The sequence below is a fragment of the Notechis scutatus genome, chromosome 3, assembly GCF_049901735.1.
Source record: "Notechis scutatus isolate UNSWTSFEM ecotype Mainland chromosome 3, rNotScu1.2, whole genome shotgun sequence".
NCBI lineage: Eukaryota > Metazoa > Chordata > Lepidosauria > Squamata > Elapidae > Notechis > Notechis scutatus.
In genome coordinates, this window is record NC_142011.1 from 188,910,985 (window position 1) to 188,923,547 (window position 12,563).

The 12,563-nt window shown below is 40.3% G+C and overlaps 1 protein-coding gene across 1 annotated transcript in view; it reads right to left on the minus strand.

Annotated features, from left to right (window-relative positions):
* The window catches only part of RSPO2 (R-spondin 2), a 121,286-nt gene extending 108,862 nt beyond the window's left edge, over positions 1 to 12,424 (minus strand). The window contains exon 1 of the mRNA XM_026688958.2: positions 12,074 to 12,424. Coding sequence (XP_026544743.1) covers positions 12,074 to 12,167 — 94 coding nt within the window. The 5' untranslated portion in view covers positions 12,168 to 12,424. The remainder of the gene's footprint in view (positions 1 to 12,073) is intronic.
* Positions 12,425 to 12,563: the final 139 nt, after the last annotated feature.

The following is a 12,563-nucleotide window of genomic DNA, read 5'->3' on the forward strand; positions in this document are numbered from 1 at the left end:
CCCACTATCTAAACCACACCCACAGAACCGGTTGTTAAAAATTTGAAATCCACCCCTGCTTGTATCCTTATGATTTATATTGACTGTTTCCTAGTATGATTTGATTGCTTGTTCTACCGTATGACTTTCATTAAGTGTTGTACCTTAATGTACCTTGACTCTTGACAAATTTATCTTTTCTTTTATGTATAGAGTATTTGCACTAAGACAAATTCCTTGTGTGTCCAACCACACTTGTCCAATAAAGAATTCTGTTCTGTTCTATTCTATTCTATTCTATTCTATTCTATTCTATTCTATTCTATTCTATTCTATTCTTTACTTAATTTGGCTTTCAGTGACTAGATATGCACTAGTACTTAACTGTTATTGGTTCAGACCAGTTTGCTGAAGAAGCAAGCCACAATAGCTTACTTCACATATAATGGCAAACCCACTTTTCCCAGTTTGGGCAGACTTCTCATATAGGAGTCTCAACTCCCCAACAACAATCATTGATCAACCCCATGTTAAGATATAAAGCATTGTTCCTAAACCACAAGAGCTGAGTTTACACTGTCAAAACTAAATAGAAATTAAGCCAGGGTTTTAAAACTATGATTTAGTGAATAAACTGTAGTGGGATAATTCATGGGTAATGCTAAACCACGGAACATGACTTATAAACTGTAACGGTTGGGTTTGCACATTGAGTGAAGTCAAAATTAAGCAAACTATATTATGGTTTGGAAACATATGCAAAACCATCCAGTATTTCTGGATTCATATCTGCAGCCCAAGAGATCACTTTCAATGATAGCTCTTCAAAGAATAATTTTTTGCCTCAGCAAGGAGCTCATTGCTACCACACCTTTGATATAGTTTATCTATAGATACAGAAACCAAATCTACTATTGTTCTGATTTCATGTCACAGGCGGATAAAGAAGCAGCAGTTTAAAGCTCTTGAAAGTATTGGTTGAACTGCAGCCAGATATGTCAATCAGAAGGCTGCAAATTCCCCAAGACCACAAAATGATTCAGCTGACCCTCATCCAATAATGCATTAGGAGTACATAAAGACATCCGTGCATTAACCAATTTGGAAAATAAGCATTGAGAAGTGCTATCAAAATAGAGTAGAGTCAGGGGATGGCTTTTCTCCATAATTGGTCTGCTGGCTTTCAACCCATATAGATCTTGAAATCCTTGCACTAGCTTGGGGGAGAAGAGCTACATTTCCTGGCCAACATTCCCACCTGCAATGCTAGTAATATTGAACTAAAACACTGGTGTAGTAATGATCTTATACATGACACCTACAGGAATGGACAGCAGGGTCTTTGACAACTAATGGAAGTCAAACAAAAATGAAACTCTCACATAAGCACTTAACACAGTCCCCGTGGCCAAAGTCTTGCTTATTCAAAAGTAAATCCTATCAGCGAAACTTCCCAACATTAATTGAAGATTTTTTTTTCTTACAGGTTCTGCCTGTTTTCTTTGATGGTGTGATCAAGTGTTACACTGGGGGTGGGAGGTTACGGGGATTTGTTGCTTCCTGTGAAATCTCTCTTAATCACTCCAGTGTCACCTTCCTTTCCCGAAAGAGGGAACTCTACCCTAAAAATGAACTCTCAATTTACGACCATTTGTTTAGCAATCACTTGAAGTTGTAAAAGTGCTGAAAAAAGCAATTTTTGACTAGACCTCACACATTTGAGCATTGCAGTAACCCACAGGCACATAATCACAATTCAGGCACTTGGCAACCAGCATATATTTATAATAGTTGCAGCATCCTGGTGTCATCTGATTGCCATTTGAGACCTTCATGGCAAAAAAGGTCCTAAAACAGTGGTGGCTAACCTTTTTGGGCTCCCGTGCCGAAAATTGCTAGCACCCAGAAGGCAATGTGTGTGGGTCCCCCCATGACCTCTGTGCATGCACACACCCCTGCACGTCTCTGCACATGCATGCGCAGTCCCGTGTGACGCACATCTCTGCACATGTGCATGAGTCCCCCATGCGTCTCTGCACATGCGCGCAAGACCCATCCATGTACCCTGTGCATCTCTGTGCATGCGCGCGCACCTCACCCCCTGTGCATGTGTGCCAGATACCTGACAAGCAGCTGGCGGGTGGGCGGCACATGCACATGCGCAGTGGGGCTCTTCTGGGCAACCTCTCGCGTGCTGGCAAAGTGGCTCTGCGTGCTACTTCCGGCAGGTGTGCCATAGGTTCGCCATCACGATCCTAAAACAAGATGCAGTCATGGGATGACTCACCTAACAATCACACTGCTTAGCAATGAAAATCCAAATCCCAACTGGGGCCTTAAGTTTTCCTTGTTACCTTTTGGGAGGAAGCTTCGTGGTATCTGAAGCAGAACATTTATTTACAAGTTCTGGAGGCAAGTTGTTCCACTGATTAATTGTTCTAACCGTCAGAAAACTTCTTCTTAGTTCTAAGTTAGATTCTAAGTAAATCTAAAACATCCAGATTCAGTCAGTTTTGTTCCATTCAGTGAACAAAACCTTGTAAATGCACAAGCTTCCTCTTTCCGCCATGTATTCAAGGTTTATATTTATATGTATTTATAGGTATGAGTGTGTGTGTGTGTGTGTGTGGTGTGTGTATATATATATGCATGCATGTATACAGTATGTCTATATGTGGTTATGTATGTGTACAGTTTTAAGAGCATGCAATAGATTTTCATTTTTAATGTGTGCCCACTGTAAAAAAAATGCAATAAAGGTTATCTATCTAAGTCAAGGATTACCTGAAGATAAATTGTAGTCTCATAGGGTTGGAAATGACCTTGAAGGCCTTGTAGTCCAATGCATTGCCCAAGTCAGGAATCCTCAGACCATCCCAGTCAAATGGCTGTCCAACGTTTGTTTGAATATCTCTAGTGACTGAGCACTCTCCACTGCTTAAAAGGTCTAGAAATCCCTCATTTTAAGTTTGGATCTCCCTCTGTAAAACTTAGTGATCCCTTTATGAAACACAAACTGACATTTCCATTCCTAAAGGGGAAAAAAAACTATTTTATATATATTTTTTATTTTATCATTTTTAACTGTAAACAGTTCAAAAGTCTTTTCAGAAAGGCATAATGAAAGCAAGCAAAGATGAAAGCTTGGACAAAGAGATCCCTTGGAGGAAGAGATTCTCGCTTCTCAATCAAAATAGGCAGAATGCCTTCTCATCATTAAAACTACATTGGACTCCATCAAGAGGCAGTCACTTAGTCCACTTTGGCAAGAGACATTCAAGAAACAGGACCTCTTAAGAACATCAGTTATGCTTTGCTTGTTCACTGTACAGAGTCTGATGTTGTTGCAATTGTGTTTAACAAAAAAAAAGAGGTGTGTGTTAGTTTGTAATGGTGGCAGTAGGGTAAATGGAACATTGGAATAGATTAGCAGTAAAGATCAGTTCTCTTAAAAGGCATGCAGACAAATCTAGAGGGTTAGGAATCTGAGTCTGTAGACTTCATCGCTACATCTGTCCTATATATTCATCTAATGTCTGGTGATTATACGCATATGAACACAGGAATAATCTTTATTAAGGCTTATTTGCAGGTGAGTAAGCATAGAATACTATCTATAATTAATGTGGCTGTTTTTCCATCTCTGCATGCCAAACAGACTAGTCAAAATTCACTTCCAGCACCAAAATGTCTCCCTTTATAGTCCTTGTATTCCACTTTGTATTTTAAAAGCCAAACCACAGAGCTCTTGTATTGACACATGAAATGAGTGTGGCTTCTAATTGCCATACAATATTTTTTTAACAGAAAAACCAATTTCAGTGCAGTAAGGATGCCAAATTTATTTGTCAGTTCTGAAAGATTCAGCAAAATCCTAGAAGTTTTGTTCCATAGTTGTTGGGTGCAGCTAACCATGACACCATCTTCCATGTACTATTCCTCTTATTTTCTTTTCTTTTTCCTTGCTGGAAACAGGATTTTATTTAATCACCAGCCCGTTATAAAACTAATTTTACGGGGGGAGAAATTGCTCAGACTGCTTCAGTGGTATGGAGATCGGTATATGTAAAACCTCTGGAGAAATCAAGAAATGTTAGTTAAAGAAACTCCATACATGATCCAAAATCCACAGAGCCAAAACTTACATTAGGCCAATTGACATTTTACAAAATAGCTGAAACATTTCAGTTTCCAAAAATCTTTCAACAGGCTAGATGGTGAGAAAAAATTGGAGCACGGTTCACCGATCAGCCACTTTTCCCCCCTTCTTCCCCCCAAACCCTTTATTTTTCCTGGCTTCTAACCACCAAGACTGAAGAAGAGTCCTTCGAAATGCAAACATTTTCAACTGTTTTATAAAATTGAAGTTAGCCCTGTAATCGTATTCTTTCTAGATTTAAATGTTTTATTTTGGTGTTCCATGGCAAGCGTGTTTCCTATTGTTTTGGTTAAAACTATATGTTGATCCAAAGCATAACATGTTGAAGAAGCCTTCTTCAACATGATGCCCTCCAGTTCTCTTTATTTATTTACGAAAATTTATATGACCACCCATATCATTCTCAGTGATTCTGGGATTAAAGCCCAATACAAGGATTAAAGCCCAATACAAGGATTAAAGCCCAATACAAAAACATTTTTTTTAAAGTTATAACCTTCCACTCTCCTGGCAACAACAATGAACTGAGCCACTTGATGTGTTCCATCCCACTATGGGGTTCCCAGGCCTGTTAGTAAATCCATGTCTTCATGGCTTTGGGAAAAAACATCAAAGTGAGGGGCAATCTTCCCTTAATGAGGATGATTAATGGAGGAAGCCATCATCTTTTTGGTTCTATTAAGATCAGTGGTGGAATTCCAATTTTTTTACTACCAGTTCTCTGGGCGTGGCTTAGTGGGCATAATTGGCTTGGTGGGCATGGCAGGGGAAGGATACTGTAAAATCTCCATTGCCTCCCCACACCAACTAACCTGCTTTCCAGTTCCGTTCTCCTGTGCAGGGCAACAAAAGAAGACCCAGCTGATCAGCTGGGACTCGAGAGGCAGAGAATAGATGGGGGCGGGGCCAGTCAGAGGTGGTATTTACCGGTTCTCCCAACTACTCAAAATTTCCATTACCAGTTCTCCAGAACTAGTTAGAACCTGCTGAATACCACTTCTGACTAAGATGGGCCTCCTTAGGAGAGGGGACATATAATGTTCCCTGTCTGTCTTTGTTTGTTACATTCCCCTTTCCTCTAGGAGTCAGGTAATGATATACTTTTCCCCTGTGAATTGTGCACTGGGTTAAAAGAGTATGTCTGGCCTGAATTCACCCTATGAGCTTCCACACTTGAAGATCTCTACAATTCTAGTCCATGCCTTACCAAACTAGAACTGTACTTCACCCAAAACCAAAGAGCTGATCATCATACTATAAATAGTGTAATGTGTAAAAGATCTAAGGGGTACCTATATTTTGCTAATGCAAGGGTCCCCAAATGCTTCATCTCATCCACCTGTTCATGAAGTTGCAGATTGTGTATCAACCTTCCACCTATTATATGAAAATAATGTAATACTACTTTCACAAAAAATACTAACCACGACAACAAATGGTAAGTGAATAGAGAACAACCGATAGTCCCATCAACCCTTGACCAATTTGGAGAACACTACCCTAACGTATGGGAAAGAGTCTTGCCTTTTTTTAAAAAGGAAAAAAAAGATGCTTTTCAAAGGACAGGAGAACACTTAACCTTTTGTTCTCATGCTGTTTTTCTACAAATTAAAAAAATGTTTGAAATCCTGTTCAGAAGAAAATCTATGATGGGATTAGCAAGTTTTAAAACAGCAGTGAGAAAGCAGGAAAACCTTAAATGGGGAAAGCACTATCACAAATTTCACCTTCCCAAAATAACTTTCTTCTACCCAGATTTGAACTAGAATCTTTGGCTGTGATGCAGCCAAGCATAAAAAATATAACATGTATGTGAACCCTCCATATAACTATATCTTAACACGTTGTACAAATTCAATAAAGTCCCTCCAACATATGGCTGAGAGCACAAACAAAAAGGATTGTTTGCAGAACTTGTACATCATGAAACCACCATTAACTAGTTGGAATAATATTTAAAAAACCACTTGCCTTGTACATACATACCAGTTCATTCATATTCCAATATTTGTGTTTTTAAATAAACAGATGCTTTTAAAGAGCCTTAATTCAAAAAGAAATGATACACTTGTCCTTCTGAATTGGGTGAGACATGTTCAAGGAGCTACACTATGCCAGGAAGGCTATTTTGTTTAGAAAATGTCATTATGGACTATCTGAAAATAAGGCCCAGTGGTATGCCAGGGTAGATTTAACTCCCAGTACGCACTATGCACGCCCTTCTTAGCAGATGGAGCATCTGTATATATGCACATAAGTGTAAAGGATCTTTTTTCCACAGGAACTCCTTCATTTTAGCATTTGCACACAGTTCCAGTTATATGCTCAAATTAGCCCTGAAGATCCTCAAGCACATTGCTCTAAATGCATCACATTTTAACATAATTCAATGTAACAAATGCCCAGACTGACACTATAAAGAGACACCAGATAAATCAATTGTTAACACCAATTCTAATTGGCCAACTGCTAAACATCCAACAAGGAGCTAAGTTAGATACAATTGCTTTTAGACTAGCTTTTCATCCAGAAGCACAACTGCTCATCTAATATCAACCAGGGAACATGGCATCAATTAAAATCAGCTTATGGTGATTTTTTTTTTCAAGCGAGATGGAAGGAAGGAGGGGGATAATTTGCACAACATGGGTTAGATGTCTATTCATTTCAGTTTTCTTGAAACATGGTCCTTAAACCTGCTTGTAAAATGCAGATTTTTTGAATTGTCTAGCCTGAGGTCTACAATAGTTCCACATTTAATAAAAGCGCATATGGATTTCTTTTTAAGAACAGCTCATTAAAGGAAAAAAATGTATAACTGCTGTCATTTGCAATAAAATAAAACATTGAATAACTTTAGTTTGGAATTGGGATTGGGGAGATGGAAAGAAAGAAAAGCATTTTAAAGGGGGGGGGAACCCTGCATAATTTACATCTCATTGACTATGTTAGAGATGATGAAAGTCACACTCCAATAAACCTTGAGGACATCAAATTTGGGATATTTTTGTTAAACAAAACAACAACCTGGTTTGAAAATTGTTCTGTCAAGCTTTGAAAATACCCTAAGAAAGAGAAATATTGGTGGACTATATGTCCACTATATTTTCATGAAGATTTCCTTTATGAAGTAACAAGTTGAATATATAGTCTCTACAAACTTTTCCCAAGATCAGCTGAAATAAAAAGTAATTGCAGTCTTAATGTTCAGCCAGTTCCACCAGCTGCAGTATTTTGTTGACATATCAATGGCATTGTGCCGTAAGATTAGCTTGCTTCTATGAATATATGTTTTAAACTGAACTCTGAACTCTTCCCACTGTTGAGTAATGTAGTTCTAGCAAAACAGCATTTAAGTCATCTTATGTCATTCTCAGTGTCCCAGTATGCTGCTAAGGTTTATTTGAACAAATGCAAGCCTTGTTCAAGCCATCTAAACAGAACAACACAGTCTCGCTACAACTTCACATATAAAGTCCCAGAAACTAACCAGACACATTTTTTTCTACTTCATACTAATGTAGCATCCAATAATCAAGAATAGCTTGAGCTAAGAAGATCATGAGCTCAACTTTGTGGCTAATCTTTCCTCATCTAAACTAGCCCATAGCTTTGTAACCATGATAGTTCCAAAGCAATTGGTCCCATTCTCAAAACTTGGCAGAAAACAACTGAATTAATAAAGAATTGACCATGATTTAAAACAGGCTTTCATGGCATTTACCCTCTAATTTAATCAAAGTCAAAAAACGTCATTATGTCAAAGGCCATAACACTATTGGGCTCAAAATTAATCAAGGCTTGGAATACATGATTTCCATTTCCAGTGACACACCAAATGAAAATGTCAAGTGCCCAGTTGAGATTAAAGTGTTGTGTATGAGCGCTATGTCCTCTTCTAGAATATTGCAAAGGAACAAATTTATCTTCTACTGCCTTCAGCAGGAAGGACCATTCAAACAGTCTAATGTCAACAACAACAAATAATCTCATCAATTGGACAACTCATAGAAAGGGCTGCGATACGATGGCTTTTATCGTCTTAGAAATATAACCCTATAATCTTGGATGTGTTTAAGCAGAAATAAGTTTACTGAATTGTCTGAAACTTGATTCCATGAAAAATACAAATGTAGTAGACTCCCATTTCTGGTGTATTTCAAGTATAGAGTACTTTCAGTTCCTCCTGCTGAGTCAATCTGAAAATTATGGGCTGAGAATTCCAATATAGCAGCTATCTTAAGGGGAAAAGGCAAGACATTGCAGCCTATATAGCTATTACTGCAGGTCTTCAAAGGCAGTTGATAAATAACCCACATGAATATCCTGGGACAGAAGGACTTTGTTAAGCATCCATCATATCCCATCATAAAGTAGCTTGCACTATTACGAATACTGTGAATGATTTAAAGGACACAGCAAGCTTAAAAAACCCATACTTTCTGTTTCACATTTTGCAACATATCCGCTGAGACTTCTTTCTTGTGAAAAGATGTAGGTTTCCTATTCTAAGAGAAGCTAACACATCTGTCCATGAAGAAACCCAAACCCATAAGCAATTCAACACTTGCTTTCCTCTCCTGAAGTCTAAACAGCAAGAAACAAAAGCAATTTTTAGGCAAAGATACTTTCATAGAACTATTTGTATTTAATGATATACTACAATCTGCCTTACATTTTTTTAAAGAACCCTTCCTGCACCATGAAAAGAAATTTCTGTTTTCTTATCCAAGTTTTAAGATATTTGAGAACTCTTTTCCAAGAGATCTTGCTGGTGTGTTTGAGCCTATCTGACTGTGGAACTTGGTAGATGGGGCTACTGCAGTTTCCCTGTTGCACATCACTTGAAGTCTGTTTATGTATCTTCTCTTCCCACCCCACCCCCACCTCACAGGAATTGAACTGAAGTGCAAGAACTGACAGGGAAGTTGCAGGGTATCAGTGAGAGACTTGTACTACACAAACAGTCTATATTCACACATGTGCTTGGACCAACTTACATTCATTCAGTGCAAAAACATCACCTATTCCATGAAAATGTTCCCAACGTTCTTTTCTCTTTTAGAATGAGATTTTGATACAAAATTCTCTTTCAGGAAATAGAAAGGGGAGGTGGAATTTTGTTTCTGCAGTGGTCCAATGTCATTGCTGTTTTTAACATCCACTTGCACATGGTCATCTATTCACGTTCAGAACTACTCCCAGACAACTACATGGATGAGGATGAAAGGAACCATTACAGAGAAGTTGCCTGCCAGTTTTATTGTCTGCCTCTTACCGTAACATAAAGGACTTATTTGAATTGTTAGTAGATATTCCCTTCACTCCAGTTGATTTAGTAAAACAAGCCTAATAGTTTGGGGAAGTGGGTCAAACCCTAGGATGCTCTGTAAGGAGGTAGGGAAATGGTAAAGTAATAAACTTCTGGTTAGCCAGTCCTGAAGGAAAAGTGACATCATGGATAGAAAGTACTTAGTTCTTCAGCAATAATAATAAAACAGCAGCAGAACAACGTAACAGTGAATACACATTAAACCTGGATTCAACAAATGAAGATATTAGTCACTAGTTTATAGATAAGGTCAATAGTAAATTTTGTATCTAACTAGCTGGCTAGTTTGACTGGAGTCTTCAAAGTTTAATAGGAAATCATAGAGAAGCAAAGTGCAAAAACCAACACACAGCACATTCAGTTGCAACATCTACAGCCACTAGTTCTACCATCTACAGATTTGCTTTCTTTCTCTGTTCAGGATTTTGACTCTCAAGTCAAATACCAATTTGACCATCTTCTGCTTGCACAACCCAGAAGCAAACTATCAACAGGACCTTAAAAAAAAGATCCCAGGTCTGCTTTTAACAGCGCAATTAAAATAAAATGATGCTCAGTATTTCAAATGCACTCTCAAAATATCACCAATTAGTTCCTCATGGAGAAAATACCCTATAATGGTATTTTCATAGGTAAAGCCTTCTATTTCTTACAGGTGTACACAGACACAGAACATTTTACATTTTAATCCAAGATTCTCACCGACTTTGTCCTTTGTCAGATCTCCCAACAGAAAGTGGGAATAGAGAACTAAGTACAGGTTGGGCAAAATCATTATCAGCAGTGAGCTTCCACTGCCTCTGCACTTCCTTCGTGGTCATGCAAATTTACGAATTCTCGTCACCCCATAATTCCACGGGTCCCACCAGCCTCAGAAAGATTATTCTACATTTTCTGTTTGCAACACACATCAAAAGGATCAAGAAGCATCAAAGGGAAGTGGGGTGGGAGAACAATTGTTTTACATGTCCCCAATTGCAACAGGTCATATGCAGAGGTTGATCATTCTATTGCAACCATACGCTAGTACTGATGATGTTACCTCGTTCCGGTAATGAAACCTCTGCCAAAAAACAACCAAGATCCCCTCATTTCAATTGTGAGCTACAAATATTCTACTTTATTGGCATACATCTTTAACAATTTTTTGGAGATCCCAATTTGGGGGGGGGGCAAAGGGAGAGGGAGCAAAGCTGTAAAGGCTCTATGGCACCTGCTTGGCTATTTGCTTGGCTCATATTCCCTAGTAGTGTTTGCTTCATTTGCACAGGAGCAAACTGTATATGATTCAGCCGGAGATTAGGGTTGCGGTATTGAAATCAGACGGATCAAAAGCAATTAAGGACATTTAGAGAATACATTTTCTCAACACACGGTGGATGTTAACTTTTCCCAGGTGCATACAGCAGTATCTCCTGTATCTTTTTGTGGCTGAGCCACAGAGGATCTTAAAACAGTGTTAATAGTAGACAAGCAGAATGTGTTGCACCAACCCTACCTATGCGGGAGTCTCTCTCTTTTGTGGTGGAAGCTTTCAGAGGGTGTGGAGGGAAGGGTCTCCTTCTCCTTGAAAGAGAAAAGCTTAAAAAGCAGAAGCCACCTATTCCAGTTAAAAGGATTCCCGCAGGGGAGATAAACAGGAGGAGAAAAGAAGGAAGGAAGGAAGGAAGGAAGGAAGGAAGGAAGGAAGGAAGGAAGGAAGGAAGGAAGGAAGGAAGGAGAGGAAGGAAGGAAGGAAAGGAAGGAAGGAAGGAAGGAAGGAAGGAAGGAAGGAAGGAAGGAAGGAAGGAAGGAAGGAAGGAAGGAAGGAAGGAAGGAAGGAAAGGAGAGGAGGGAAGGAAGGAAGGAAGGAAGGAGGGAGGGAAGGAAGGAAGGAAGGAAGGAAAGGAGGGAAGGAAGGAAGGAAGGAAAGGAAGGAAAGGAAGGAAGGAAGGAAGGAAGGAAGGAAGGAAGGAAGGAAGGAAGGAAGGAAGGAAGGAAGGAAGGAAAGGAGAGGAGGGAAGGAAGGAAGGAAGGAAGGAAGGAGGGAGGGAAGGAAGGAAGGAAGGAAAGGAGGGAAGGAAGGAAGGAAAGGAAGGAAGGAAGGAAGGAAGGAAGGAAGGAAGGAAGGAAGGAAGGAAGGAAGGAAGGAAGGAAAGGAGGGAAGGAAGGAAGGGAAGGAAGGAAGGAAGGAAAGGAGGGAAGGAAGGAAGGAATGGAAGGAAGGAAGGGAAGGAAGGAAGGAAGGAAGGAAGGAAGGAAGGAAGGAAGGAAAGGAGGGAAGGAGGAAGGAAGGAAGGAAAGGAGGGAAGGAAGGAAGGAAGGAAGGAAGGAAGGAAGGAAGGAAGGAAGGAAGGAAGGAAGGAAAGAAGGAAGGAAAGAAGGAAAGAAAGGAAGGAAGGAAGGAAAGGAAGGAAAGGAAAGGAAAGGAAAGGAAAGGAAGGAAGGAAGGAAGGAAGGAAGGAAGGAAAGAAAGGAGGGAAGGAAGGAAGGAAAGGAAGGAAAAGAAGGAAAGGAAAGAAAGGAAAGAAAGGAAGGAAAGGAAGGAAGAAAGGAAGGAAGGGGAAGGAAGGAAGGAAGGAAGGAAGGACTGGGGAAAGGTGGAGGAGGAAGAGGTAGCTCACCTCTCTTGCCGCGTCTCAACCGACCGCCTTGACAGTGACTGTAATCCATACAGTTGAGGACGATCAAAGCAAAGGAGAAGAGGCGAAACTGCATCCTTCGGCTCCGGGAACTGGGGATTCACCAGGCAGAGAAAAAAGCCGGAGGTTCAGCCGCAGGTAGCGGCGCTGGGTGGGGCGGGGGTCACGGTCCGCCCTCCTTCCCCTCCCTCGAGACGGCGAGGTGACGGGCGAAAAGAGAGAGGGCGCCCTCCAGGCAGAAGCAACGGCTACCCCGGGAGCCGCTCAGATTTGCACGCCGGCCGAGCTTCTTGGCCGCGCCCGGCCACCTCCGAGCATCTCTTAGCCGATCTGGAAGCGCAAGAGAGGGTTTGAAAACACAACATTCACACAGACTTTGTTGCTTTAAGACGGCAACTCCCGGACTGACTGGCCGGAGGATCAATCAACCCCACGAGTCGACCGGAGTTACTTCCGAGGAGGCCAAAAGCAC